The 14384-nt window shown below is 34.3% G+C and overlaps 2 protein-coding genes across 2 annotated transcripts in view; one reads left to right on the forward strand and one right to left on the reverse strand.

The window, feature by feature from the left end:
• LOC106939426 (uncharacterized protein C2orf47 homolog, mitochondrial) overlaps positions 1-6400 on the forward strand; it is a 10788-nt gene extending 4388 nt beyond the window's left edge. Inside the window, exons 2-5 of the mRNA XM_015021809.1 lie at positions 285-356; positions 503-629; positions 1888-2032; positions 4857-6400. Of these exons, the coding sequence (XP_014877295.1) occupies positions 285-356; positions 503-629; positions 1888-2032; positions 4857-4941 (429 nt within the window). The 3' untranslated portion in view covers positions 4942-6400. The remainder of the gene's footprint in view (positions 1-284; positions 357-502; positions 630-1887; positions 2033-4856) is intronic.
• Positions 6401-10729: 4329 nt separating this feature from the next.
• efhb (EF-hand domain family, member B) overlaps positions 10730-14384 on the reverse strand; it is a 19614-nt gene continuing 15959 nt past the window's right edge. The window contains exons 10-13 of the mRNA XM_015021807.1: positions 12464-12644; positions 12121-12327; positions 11222-11403; positions 10730-11086 (exon numbers count right to left, since the gene is read on the reverse strand). Of these exons, the coding sequence (XP_014877293.1) occupies positions 10940-11086; positions 11222-11403; positions 12121-12327; positions 12464-12644 (717 nt within the window). The 3' untranslated portion in view covers positions 10730-10939. The remainder of the gene's footprint in view (positions 11087-11221; positions 11404-12120; positions 12328-12463; positions 12645-14384) is intronic.

Raw genomic sequence — 14384 nt, forward strand, 5'->3', positions numbered from 1 at the left:
GCTGTTTGGGTTAATAAATTTTTTTTTTTTTTTTTTTTCCAGCCAAAAGTTTTTTTTTTTTTTTTTTTTTTCATTTGTGGGAGATTCTGTAATTATACAATGACTAATAGACAAAACAAAGCCAAGAATCTGTTAAAATCTTTGGTTTTATTTGCCGCATATCTACGTATAACACAATTAAAATAAAATTAGAAGCATTAAAACTAATTAAAAAAGATAATCATGATATAAAAGTCTGATTAAAAATAAAGTTTTGCAAAGTATTTTCTCGTTTTCCATCCCAGGCTTTGGTCCATGTTTCCAGCAAAATGTCCAGAGGGAGATACCATGAGCTGAAAGGGGTCGTGACCGATGAGGTAGCACATTAATGAGACCCAAAATTTACCCACAAAACATTTCCTGATTAGTTTCAGGTGTAATGCTGAGTCACATCAACAATTTACAGAAACATTTTATTAAAAAAAAAAAAAAAACTAGAAATCTAATTATTTTGTTTCTGAAGATGAGGGAATATGTGGAGGAGAAGTGCAAACCTCTCACTAAGGCGCAGAGGAGGCAGCTCGCCGTCAAAATGGAGGACATCATATTTGTGCTACCGGAGGACATCTCTGTTGTCTTCGACGAACACGGTGAGTTCTCCTGATGGGAAACGCTGAATTTCAGAGATTCACTCTAATTTTAAGGTGTTCATCCTGAAAATGTTTTGGTTTTTGAAAATGTCATTTTTTCCCCCACCAATTCACTCCTGGGGTGTTTCAGAGTGATGTCATTACGTCCAAGGCCGCCATCTTGTTTTAAAACTTCTTTTTATGTGGACTATGGATTCAGGTCAACTCTACAATGAAATATGTAGTGCCAGGCTACAATTTTTTTTATTTTTAATTATGAGAATAAAGTTCTAATATTACAAGAATACACTTGAATGACATTATGATTAAAATAAAACATATATACAAACATTTAGATACAAGAACATGAGCTCATAATACTTCAGTTTTGTTTCTTTAACACCGTAAACAAACATTTGAATCCTGCTGACAGTGGTTGTTTTCTAGCCAGCTATTGTCAGAACTAATTACTGCTTTTATAAGGTCAGGCTTTCTTCGCTATGGCATCCTATAAGGTCCAAAAATAAACAAAAGAAAAAATGTAATTGAAGATGACAAATACCGTTAAATTGAAACAGAAACATTTATAAACAACCCTTATAGCGCACATCTAAACAAACAAACATCTATGAACAATCCACACAGTTGGAAAATAAATTTTATATAATTTACGGTCTGTTACAACAAAAATAAAGTGATAATATTAGGAGAATAAATTTTATGACCACTCCATCATAAAAAAATTCAAATGAGGAATGTTGACGTTATATTTATATGTTTTACTTAATAGAAATACTTAATCTTTTAACACATCAGCATCAAGTTATCAGTAGCAGAAATAATCAAACAACCGACTATTTTGAAGAAAGAATGAGACAATCTGAGATCCTGATAACTGTCAAAGGGTTTTTCAAATTAAAACAATTTTTCTCACTTAATTTTAAGACGTTTCTGGCAAAATTTAATCTTTACTCTGCTAATATTATGACTATATTTTCATAATTAACCAAAAAGTCTCGTAGCCTGACCCTAATACTCTATTGTATTCAGAAGGGATGATTGAACTAAAATCCACTTTTTGAAAATATTTTCTGTCATTTGTAGTTTCTTTTTTATGGAAAAGAAAAATTAAAAGAAAAACTGGCATAAAAAAAATCTGAGAATATTTTAAATCACGCAGCTCCACTGAAAAGTTGCGCTTCAAAGCTTTTACATAATTTCTGCTGCTAGCTGAGGCGCAGCGTCTCGTCTCCATAAATCCTCCCTGCTGTCCCTGCAGGTAGGAAGTTCTGCTTCGTCGTCATGAGGTTTTGGTTCCTGTCGTCACACGAGGGTCCAGACGACCCAGAGGCCACCAAAATCTTCAAGGTGACCTCTGGAGAAGACGGGAGCCCTCAGGAGAAACTGGCTACTGCAGTTTATGAGTGAGTTCACAACTCAAACTGTGAAAAATGTGGAGCAACGCTTAGGGAAGATGAGACCTATATCTCAGATAAAGGGCTGAAACGACTAATCTGATTAATCGTGATTAATTGATTATTCAAATAATCATCAACTGTTTTAGTAATCGATTCGTTTGAGTATACAGACTTTAAAAAAAAAGGCACCTTGCATTTTTAGAGCAGTGGTTAGGCCAAAACTGAACGAAAACAAACATTTTTCATTTAAGATGTAAATAATGTTTTACTAAGAACTCCTAAAGTCGTAGTTTAACTTTACCTGGTTCAGATACCGTGAAAAAACAACAACTTCCTGTAATTGATGTTAAATCAAGTAGAAAGGGCTCAACTTTTCAAATGTTGATGTTAGAAGTTATTTTAATGAATTATATTATTTGTTTATTTGCATCTTTTAATGTATTTTTAATATTGTATTTTTAAAAAAAGTGGTTAAATGAAACCTCTGCAGAATGTTTGCCAAATGTTTTATCCGATTAATGTGTTCATCGTCAGAATAATTGATAGAATAATCAATTACTAAAATAACCATTAGTTGCAGGAGATAAATTCTGCATTTACTTCTTCTGGCAGACAGACTTTTTCTGCGATTAATGCAAAAACCTAATGTACATTTTTATTCAGAGAGAGATGCTAAAGCTCACAAAGAAAGCTGCTGGCTTTTTGATGAAGGAGAACATGGAAAATGTGAGTTAACTTCTGTCATCATCACAATTTCTTGGCGAAAATATCACAGTTTTGTGTTTTCCTAACATGGCGCACATCTAGTATTTTTCTGAAACATTTGAGTCTTCTGGCAAACGTAGTATTTTTATTTTTTTATTTTTTTGAAGAATAAAGAGTTACTTTTATAATTATCAGAATAACAAATTTTCCTGAACAATAAGTTATTGGAATAAACAAAAATATTTTTTTTTTATAATAATGCAAGTTAGCACTCTCAAAGACTAATAAACTTTAAGTTTGTAAAGAACACTTAATAACACTAGAACTGAAAATAAAACACAGCAACCAACAAAATTACTCTTCAAAAAATATGAATCATCAGAATAGAAATTATTGAGCTCATTTTAACTGACCAAATGATTAAATGATTAATTGATAATTGCTTATTACATTTTTATTCAACACATTATGTCATTAAACACACACACATGCACGGTCTTAATATTTTAATATTCATTTATTAACCTGCAGTACTTTTTGTTTTCTTCCTTCTCACAAATGTAATGTTTTGTTGTAATATAAATTGCATTTTGATGTGTAAAAAATAAATATTTTCTTTTAGGGGAAAAAAATCATCTTCAGAATTTAAATTATCAAACTCATTTTAATTTATGATGCGATTAACTGCTTATTGCAACAGGCTTAAATGTAAGTTAAATTAATGTCAAATACTTATGTTATTCTGCAGAAACAGAAAAACTTTATTAAATCCTCCAAGAGAGTAAAAAAAAAAAAAAAACCTCTTCACTTCCTCCATGCCCAGGCTCTATTACAGGCGTTCAAAAAGTCCAGGATTGGGTTTGGTTTTTGTGAAACTGCTGCTTAAACAAAGCGGAGGAAATCGGTTCTCAGTCAAAGCCTCTTTCTGCTCTTCCCCAGTAATCCAGTTAGTTGTTGGGCCGCAGCGTGTGGCGGTTCTGCCTAATACCGCCGATCTGGTTGGCCAGATTGTTGTCCCTGTGGGTTCAGGTCTGACAAAGCCTGTTACCTGCCAGCATTATCCTAAAGGCGAGCCGACCGACTGCTAAGCTGGATAAGAAACCTTCTTTCACAATCTTATTACACTGAATCGCAGATATATTCACATTCTCTAAAACTTTTTCACAGTTTACTGCTTCAACCAGTGACGTCAGTGTTTCTGTTGTTGAGTTTTAAGTGATAAACCAACACAGTAATTGTGAAAATAAATCAGTTTTTTGCAAATATGAATCTGAAGAGTGAGAAGGATTTCTATTCAGCAGGGCTACAACTAACGATTATTTTAATAATCAAATATTCTGATGATTGATCGATTAATCGGATAAAAATTTGGCATATTCTGAAGATCTTTAATTTAACCACATAGCCTTTTTATATAATATTATTTAGACAATTTCAAGGTGAAAATTAATCAACCTTGATTTTGAAGTCTCTTAGATTTATGTTTTCATATAGATCTATGTTTGCTGTAATGTGTATAGAAATATCTATGAGTAAGAATTGTTGTAATGAATAAGATTATAGAAGGCTGAAAATAAATTTACATATTAAGTAATGTATATACTTATGTATAGATGAAGTCAGTGTTTATATACAGTGGCGTATAATAGCCCTATCCTTTAATTTAGACTCAAATATATCACAATATATATTTATACTGTGTAAATTTCTTATTTTCAATTTGTGTAACTCCTTTTTCTTTTTTGATATCTAATAATGAGGGTCCATCTGAAAATATAGTATGAGTTCATGGAGTTCATAAGTTTTTATCTTCTTTCTACTCCTTTTCAAACATGTTAATATTATTGTGGTTACAAAAGTTGAGTCTTATGTATTTCCTGTTATGTTTGTTACTTTATACTGCTAACATTTTTGAAGTAAATACATTAAAAGGTGCAAATAAATTTACTTAACTGGAGCTTTTTTTTTTTCTTTTTTTTTAACAGAATTTGAATCAGGTGAAGCTAAAGTTTTATTAAGTTTTCAACTGAGACTGAAAAACAAACTGTTTTCGTCAGGAATTTAAAAAAATATAAACCAGTTTCTGCTCTTTTTTTTAAAAGCATGCTTGTCTCCTTCTCCACAGATTCCACGGAGAGCTAAAACCAGGAGCTTCTCCTGACTGGATGGTGACAACCGTCTGGCACTGGCACTGGAAAATGGCCGAGTGAATTCACTTTGCAACAACGTCAGGATGAAACTGGAGATCTGACTGCTGAGTTTAAACCGTTTGGATCAAACGCACCTGAAGCAGATTTCAGTCCTGGGAGAAAAGACTCGGCAGCATGGCGGAAAAACATGCAAGGACATAAAAACATCTTGAAATTGTTTTAAAATTTGGGTATATACAACCTCAGATGAACAATTTTAGACATATTGCATCATTCTTACCAAAAGCTGAAAATGTTGGAAAACATCATCTGTGACAGATAATAGAATAGAAAATCCGTTATTGCAAAAAAAAAAAAAAACAGTTTGAAAATTCAGGTGTAACAGCAAATATATTTGTAAATGGAAGCATTAATATTGAAACTATGGTAAGAAATATAAAAACTGAAATTATAGATATTGCAAATAAAACTGGGAAGGGTTCCAAGAGGTCTCAAATCACTTAATTGACTTTAGTTTTCAACACAAAAAATTTTAAAATTTTAAAATGAGAGCTATCATGCAAAATGTACTTTTATAAAGCTTTATGTCATTTTATAATGTTATTGAGTGATACTTTAAGATACGGCTATGATGCAGAGTCAAATTTCCTTTAAGTTGTTTTTGATACATACATAAAACTGGAAATAACATAGTTACTTGACTGTGCTTTAAAATGTCACTGTGTGGGTCACTCTTTTTGTATTTAGCCAAGTTTATTAAATTAATTAAAAGCAGATTTGGGTGAAGCAAAGTTTGCTTTTGTGTAAAAGTCTCTGGTTCTTGAAGAGAATCCAGAAAGCAAATCCTTTGTACTTTATCCAACATTTGACTTGTTTGTGATAATTTTGTCCTAAGTAAAGAAAGAAAGTCTCCATTTATGTCAAGTACTTGTCCTGGGGGCCAAATATGTATCTTTCAAATTGTCCAGAGGCCACAAATGGCCCGCGGGCCGTACTTTGGACACCCCTGATTTAGCTGGTCTGGGGATAGAGATGAATCTCAAAAGTAGCAACCAAGCAGGTATAATGGGACAGACGCTGCATCTGCAAATATTGATCTGAAATGTAAATTTTGTTCATCTGTTGTTGTTTTTACCTTATTTTAAGAACTGTTCAAGACTGTGTACTTTTACACTCCTATATGCAAAGCTAGACAAACCCATATCCTACTTGAATTATTCCCTTGATGCCTTCAGCGCTCCACAACAAAATGTTGCCACAAACAGTTTTGCCTCCACTGCTTTAAGTTAGTTGTTCTTTTTTTATGACTTTACCAACAGAAGCCCATTTGAAATTTCATCAGATAATTAAGTATGCAATCCCCAAAACAACCCATAGAGCCATAAACTGAAAAGAAATCAACTTTCTCTTTTTTACTCCATTCTGAATGATTTGGTTCAAACTATTTTACCAAAGTCTAGAATGTGACTCAGGACGACTGAGTTTTATTATTTTGTATAAATAAATTGCTTGATCTAAATATGCCTCTCCTGAGCTTTATTTTTACACTTCCTGCTGTCTCTGATCCCATATAACAACTAATGTAGCTCATAATGCTGCTGCAGCCTTAAGTCTGTTTACGCACCTTGATGTTGGCACAGAAATTACTTCTGCTGCTCAGATAAAATATACTGAAGTCATATACAGAACTGGTGTTCTGGTTAGATATTTTCATACACCGCAAAAACACAAAATCTTACCATTTTTCCATTTTTGGTCTACTTTGTAGTGCAAATATTTTGGTAAACTCTAAATAAGACAAAACTAACTTCAACTTAACTTATTAGCTAGGTATACGAGTTTGTTTTAAGTAATAATTACTTAATATTGATTTTAAAAAGTGCTAGTTCCACTGGCAGACATTGAATATTTTAAAAAATCTTTACATTAACCTGTTTAATTCCTTCTAAAATCAGTACAAATTGGGGTCATTGTCCAGTTGAAACATCATATTTTCTTTTAACATCAACTACAGTCACCTATTTGAGATAAAATCGAAGCTGAAACACAAAATCTTACCAAGTATTTTTGGTTTAGTTTCTAGTGCAAACATCTTAGTACACTTGGAAAAAAGACAAACCAAATCAAGTACTAGATCCACTGGTAGATTATTTAACTCATAATTAGCATTTTTTCCATTAATATTAAGGAATTATTTACTTAAACAAGCCCTTTAACTGAAAAGTTACTTGTTAGTTTTCTCATTTAAGCTACTAAGATATTTGCACTAGAAACTATAACAAAAGTACTTATTAAAATGAATATCCAGTGTCTTTGAAATATGTGTGCGCCCTTTGTTGTGTTCCCATTGTGAACAGTTTGATATTTCTGAATTCAAATGAGGGAAATTCCCAATGTCCTGCTGCGTTATGACCAGGTACCTTAACTTTCTGGGGGGTTTTTTCTTGTTCTTTTTTTTTTTTTTTAATAATTATGATCAACTGACCATGTGGGAAGAAAATTTCAAATTTGTGTTCAACTAATTATTAGCTAAACTAATCAGTAGATGTTAGTTTAAGCTGCTTCAGTTACATTTGAGTGAAATTTGTAGGTTTTTTTAAAATGGGAGTTTTTTTCCCCTCTAAGGAATTTACCATGAATTTTTCTACAAAAAACTGAGATTATGTTTCTGCAGTAAAAGATTAACTTGAGCCTTTTATTTATGTATTTTTTCACATCTTTGGGTGCCAACAAATGTGGGGGCAGCTGCATATTTGCATTTAAATGTGTGAAAATACATACATTTAGAATAAATATGCATGGCTTACCTGTGGAGCTTGCTAAGTGCTGAAATAAAAACAAGGAAGCTGCATTTAAGAAGAAGAAAATCTGACCTTTAGAAACATTTGAGGCGAAACAAGCTACTAAACCACATAACAAAGTGAAAGAACGTCACTTTGATGCAACTGTTAACAAAACAAGAGAATAAAAAACATATCATTCAATTTTGTTTTTTAAAGCGTTAAAAATACAAAGAAACAAACCGAGAGTTCAGCATTTTCTTCTGTGTTCGTCTACAGGCTGACTTCACGACAGACACGTTCAGGTTCACTGTATTCTAACTAAAGAGGAAATCAAGTTGATGGTTAACACCAGTCCAGCAGCTTCTGCCCCTACACATTAAATAAATATAATAAATTACCCAATAGCTCCCAATGAGCAGTTAGCAGCAGTTAGCATTTGTAAGATAGCTAATAAAACGTATACCAAAGATAGTAAAATTACTCATGAAATACTGTATATAATAAAGTGTGTGTAAAATGTGTGTTGAAATATAATATTTTGTAAAGAAAACACAGAGATGATCCTACAGAACGGCGACAGAAAAAGGGGGCGGAGCTATCAGTTACTGGTTGCTACGGTAACCACTAACCGTCAAGCGCAGCGGAGCAGAACTAGCAACAGCAGTAAATGTCCGGAAAAACAACTTCTTGGTTAAACAAAATAACTTCGAAGGACAAATAAAACAAATTCTGGCAAACTTTCTGATCAGATTTATGTGCATGTTGAAGAACATTTCTGTTGAATGGTGTTAGGATGTGTGTTCTTTCACAAAACGTTAGCTAAAAAGTGTGAAAATAGGAGGATTTAGCATTTACTGATGATGCTGCGGCTGTTTGCCCACTTGAGGGCGCTGGAGATCTGCAGACATCATCTCCACAGTTTTTCCTCTCATGAAGAGGAAGCTGCAGTTTTTCTTCTTGAACTCTCAGCATCTCTTTTTCCATTAATTTTTTTCCTTTCCTTTGTCAACAAGTTTTTAACGCAGACATCAATATAACTACTGCTGAGTCATCTGGAAACTTCAACTTCAGTAAAATATCATCCAAAATTAATACAGTCATCTCATTGAAAAGTGACTGATTTAATTCAGGTTTTTAATGGGAAAAATTAGACTTTCTTAGCTTTACATTATATTTTAATGTTATTCCTTCATCAAAAACGAAGTATTGCTTTGATTCGTTCAAGTCCTGGTGGGAAAATAAATCTGCATACTTTTTAGTCTCAACTTCCTCCAGATTTTCAAAAGTAAAAAACAAAAATTCTTCTGTTCTGTGTAAGTTTTTGTTACATTTTCACTAGTCCTCCTCAAATGTTCATAACTAGCTTCTTTCAAAAGGTCAGTCCTTTAAAAATACGCCATGTTTTCCTGGGATTCTGTAGATGGATGTTTGATCAATTATTTAAATTAATTGATTAATCTGGATGCTACATGGTCGCATAATCAATTCTTACTTGTGGGTTGTCCATCAAATACCTTATCACCCAATAAATGCATCTTTTTTAGCATCTGTAATGTTTTTTATGATGCTACTGTGCTATAAAATTTAAAAATGTAATTTTTTTGCAAGAGAGAAAATTTAGGCTCAAGAACATATTCCAATCACTATTTCATCTGATGGTTGATGAATTCTCCTCATTGGCTCTTAAATTATATTAGAAATGCGTCACCTGTTTCTGAATACTGTGTCTCATTGCATTCTTCAAACTGGCTCCTGCATTATTACTAAAAACAAAAACCTGCCCAGGGAAACAGAAAGGTTGCTGTCATTAACAGCTCCTTCATTCATTCGTAACGGCAGACATGGAGGATTAGTCTAATTTTTCTGTCTCTGGAAGTTTGCGTGGGTTTTTTATTTTTTATTTTTTGGTTCCAGCTGAACCTCTGGTGGAGTCGTAATGAGATTAAATGAGTGTTGCTGGCCCGGCTCATGTCAAGACTCGGAAGAATTTAGCACGCCTGTGAATCACTGAAGCACACAAAAGCTGACGTTTTCTCGTAGTTTCTAACTGTTAATTTTTTTTTTTTTTTCGTTTAGATTAGTCGCTGCTGGGTGCCCCCCAGCGTCTTTAATTTAATTAATCCAACCCTTCTAATGGGATTAATCTGTCTCACTCAGTTTAACGTTGGTTAATATAATGTCAAAATGTGTTCTCCATAAACCTTTAAGGAATAACATACAAATTATTGAATTAAAAGTCAATTTTTGTTGGTCTTTTGATATATTATGCATTGAAAAAGAAAACAAGTGATCCAACGTTTTAAAAAATTTATACATGTAATCAAGTTGTCATGTTAAACGAACGTAAATAAATCCGATTGGATGTAACAAATTAAATTATTATATTTTTAAGTTCCGGCTCCGTTCCCTTTTCTGAGAAATTTACTTTGGGGTTTTCAGAATCTCTGTCATAATCATCGAAAACACATATACAAACACAAAATATAACGCAGTGTGTAATGAGATGAGTTGCACTTTTAGTTTCAAATTTCTGAAATTAATATACCTACAAAAAAAATAAATACAAGACGAGAAAAAACACGCTATCATCTGTCAAGCATGGTGGTGGCTGCATCATGCTAAGGGTTGTTTTTAATTTTCTTTTTTCTGCTGGCAGCATTGATGAATTGACTAATATATTATTCTTCTTATTTCAACAGTTAATAGAAATTGTGTTGTATCACATTTTTAAAACTATATAAACCCTCAATATTGAGGACATCACACATTTTAGTTGAAATCCACACATTCAGCTAAAATACTAATTTATCACGTTAGTGTTAATTTTTTAATGCATAATATTTTACTCGTATTGAAATGTTTATTCATTTGTAGGGAAAAACCTTGAAAAGTGACAGAAGGTTATTTAATTTAATATAATGTTACTTTACATCCATTTTAGAAAATCAGATCTCCAGATAAAAACTTTTTTCATTCATTCAGGTCCTCATATATCACTTCCAATTTTAAACAAATTACTCAGTTTTATTAGTTCAGATTGGCTCCGATTGAAGAAAACATTTGAATTCAGGAATTATTTGTGCTTTATACTTTTTATTTAAATTTACAGATTTTGAGGTCTGTGTCTCAAAAGCTATAGGACAGATTTAATCAGATACGTCTATAAAAGAAGAAGAACTGGCGGCTTTGACACCAGTTCTGGCGGCTTCTGACAAGAAGGGGCTTGTCCCAACAATGTGTTGTAATCGTACAACACTTTGTATGATTACAAAAATTTAAATTGCATTTAGTTCCTTTAGCGTCTGACGGAAAAGCTCGACAGAAACTTCCCCGCTGGGTTTCTTCATGGACGTCAGCTTCCAGGCCTCCTCAAACATCTCGTCAGAAATGTTCACACCGATATTTTTGAAAATCTCCTCAATCTGCGATGGAGAGGTTAAAAAGAGTCAAAGAGTACAGCAAGACGAAGTAAATGTAATTGAGTAAATGTAACTAGTTATACCCGACCCTGAATATAAAAGATAAAAGCAAAAAATGACTTTGTGTTTGCGGCTCACCTCCTGCTTGGTTCGAGGACCGAAGTAATGCTTCGCGTCAACTCCATGGAAATCATGCAGTGATGGATGCAGGAGCTCTGGAAGTGTGGCTAAATCCCCGTAGTCCGTCCTGTCGCTGATTCGTCTGACGAGTGGAGGCAGAAGGTCGTAGCGTATGGATGGGATCCCGTAGATGCGACCACCTGAAAAAGAAATGATTCAAACAAGGAAACTGATCAGTTACGGAATCTGCAAATAGAATTAAAATTAGGTCAACATAAATTTGGTTGATTAGTTCATCCTTTGTCTCCTCCAGTGATAAACAAATACTGTGATGGGGGTTTTTTGTTTTAGTTGGGAATGTAAAATATAATTACTCCATTTTAGGGTTTCATATCAGTCAATATCAATGATTATTGATTAATTTCTTGTTTTAAATATCTGAAACACTGGCAAACTGGCGGTGTGACCTCCATAGTTTTCACTCCGCTGTTTTTTATTTATTTTTAAGCAGTTTTGAGGCATGGTGGCGAAACCTTAAACTGCTGCTCCGCAAGTTAACTCAACAGGTTGTTGCTAAGCAACCAAAGAATGAGCAAGTGGTTGCTAGGTAACCAAAGAGTGAGTGGAGTTTGTTCGTGGAACTAATCTTGCTTGTCAGCTAGGTGTGAGAGGTAGAGCAGCTAAAGCCTTTTCCTATGCCTACATCCCCCAGAATGCTGTGCGGTTCTGGATTGAAAATTCTATCAAACTTTTCATATTATGTGTCTATCGCGTCATATATCCTTATTAATTTATTGCTTAGTCCTATCTACTACTATTAAGTCTTTGCTTAAGTCAATGACTAATAATTAAATTAGCACTTTGTCTAGAGTAAATACTCAGTATCGGTCAAACCAAAAGCCCTGCTCTGGACTCACTAGATGTGGGCAGCTCTTCACTGGTGGAAGACACGTAGTCTGCATCTCGTCTGGGTTTCCTGATGGTCCTGATGATATTCTTTGAGCTGCCTGGCTCCACTGGCACCAGGTCGTCAGGCCCATACAAGGCCAGTGAGGGAATAAATTTAGGCAGATCTGATGAAATCATGTCATTCATGCTGATTGGAGGTAATCCAAAATGAGTCTCTGCAGGAGAAAAGAAACAACACCAAAAACTTAAAACTGAGTCAGAGATGAAAAAATAAATTTTTAACTCTGTGCAAGGGACATAATGAGAGATAGTATGTGGTTTAAAGCTGAGCCTAAGTCTTCTTTCACTGACCGCGGATGGGCATCATGTCCTTATAAGTTAGAAAATTTGCAAATTCCACGAAGTTGAGGAATCCATCTTTGTCTTCATCGCAGTACTCCATCAGATCATCCAGAAGTTTGCCATTCAGGGTCAGGTTGAACTCACGACAAACTGACCACAGATCTTCTCTATCGATCAGGCCCCTTCCTTTCTGGAAAGCAAAAAGAAATACCACAAAACTCTTCTACTAAGATATTTTTACCTAACAATAACCAGTAACTCTACAATGCTTCCAAATGTCCAAATGACTGGATATTGCGGGTTGGAATAAAGTCAGTATGATGGCTTTCATATATATGGGTTTTAAAGGCGATATAAACATATTGCAGCATATTTTAAAGCAAACTACACTTGTGACATTCTTAAATCCTTAAATTATTGTTTAAAAGTTTGTGGAATAATGGAGTCAAAATTACAGCAGAAAACAATTGGATGTTGTCCACCATGAGCAGAACCGTGTCGTAACTTTACTGTTAGCTTCTTTCAATGTAAAACTTATGAAACTTAGCAAAAACTGGAGGTCTTGTGTCTGTTTTAGGTGAACTTTTGGTGAAAACAAACTAAGTCTTCAGAAAGTGAAGTGAAACCAACAATGTATCTTTCTCTACAACAAAGACAAGATATAATCAGATATAAAATCACATTAAAGAGGGCAAGTAAACAATTAAGGAAAATATTTAGTTCACATTGACTAAAGCTGTGATAGTGAGATTATTTTAGATTACCTTCCCTCTACAGCAGGGGTGCCAAACTCAATTTCACCGAAGGCCACTTCAGCATATTGGCCCCCCTCAACGGGTCACATTGACGGTACAAATCAGGAGTGCATCGCTGCTAAAAGACACCCCAGATAAAAGGTTGACTTCCCTCATTCACTTCTGTAGAGGCTCATAATGAGTCAATGGTCCAGGTGTGTTAGAGAAGGAATGGATCTAAAGTTGCAGAATAGCTCTGGAAAACTAGACTTGGGCACCCCTAGCATAAATGTATAAAAATACAATGTTAAAAATAAATTAAACACCACCTCATATTGTTAAATAACTGATTTTGTATTGAAGTTTTAAATATTACATTTGAGTTTCCATGGATGTAAAATTACTGCTCAGTTTAAAAACTGCAATATTTAAATCAGTGTTTAAAGGTAAATAATAAAAACAAGTCACATGGGCAGACATTATAGACTTTATGCAAAGATTTAGTCTCAGAGGCAACTGAAATCAATTAATTAAAAAAATCCTTTCTGAATATCATCTCATGGACTCTGAACTAAATGCGTCTTTCTGACCGGAGCTGACAGCGTGTTGAAGAGTTATGGACCGGACGCTTTGGAGCGACTGGTTAGGAAGCGGATCAAACCTTTGGTTGAAATGGCGCGTTAAATTCAAGTCTCCATTACAGATCAGAGAAAACTAGAGAATGCAACGTTGTGTTAATCCATTTGAGGAGCCGGCAGTTTATCTTGAGGAAATAAATGACGATGCAAAAAGTTAATTAGATTGTAACATGCGCAGTCCGCTGCTCAACCACTGCGGACGAGGCTCCGCCGCTGCGAAGAATTAGAAACCGCTGGAAGTAACTCATCCAGCGGATTTAACAAATGGAGCCTTCTTGGTGCACGTTACAAAGGAGAGTGGCACTCTGGAGGAGCTGCAGACGTAACATCTGTCCGTTTCGGAGAAGCGAAACCACATAAATAAATAAATAAATAAATAATCCTGGTAAAAGCGCACACCGGACAGGGTAAAACACTCAGAGTTCAGTTGATCTGTTTGGATCAGACAGATCCAACTGACTGATGAATTAGCGCAGATTTTTCTGCAGATGGGGACCAGGAGGAAGTGCGTCCAGACCCCAGCGGTTTGAAGTGCTGCTAATTTAAGTGAAGTTGCTT

The sequence above is a fragment of the Poecilia latipinna genome, unplaced genomic scaffold, assembly GCF_001443285.1.
Source record: "Poecilia latipinna isolate Pla-1442-1.1 unplaced genomic scaffold, P_latipinna-1.0 Scaffold2869, whole genome shotgun sequence".
In the NCBI taxonomy this organism is placed as follows: domain Eukaryota; kingdom Metazoa; phylum Chordata; class Actinopteri; order Cyprinodontiformes; family Poeciliidae; genus Poecilia; species Poecilia latipinna.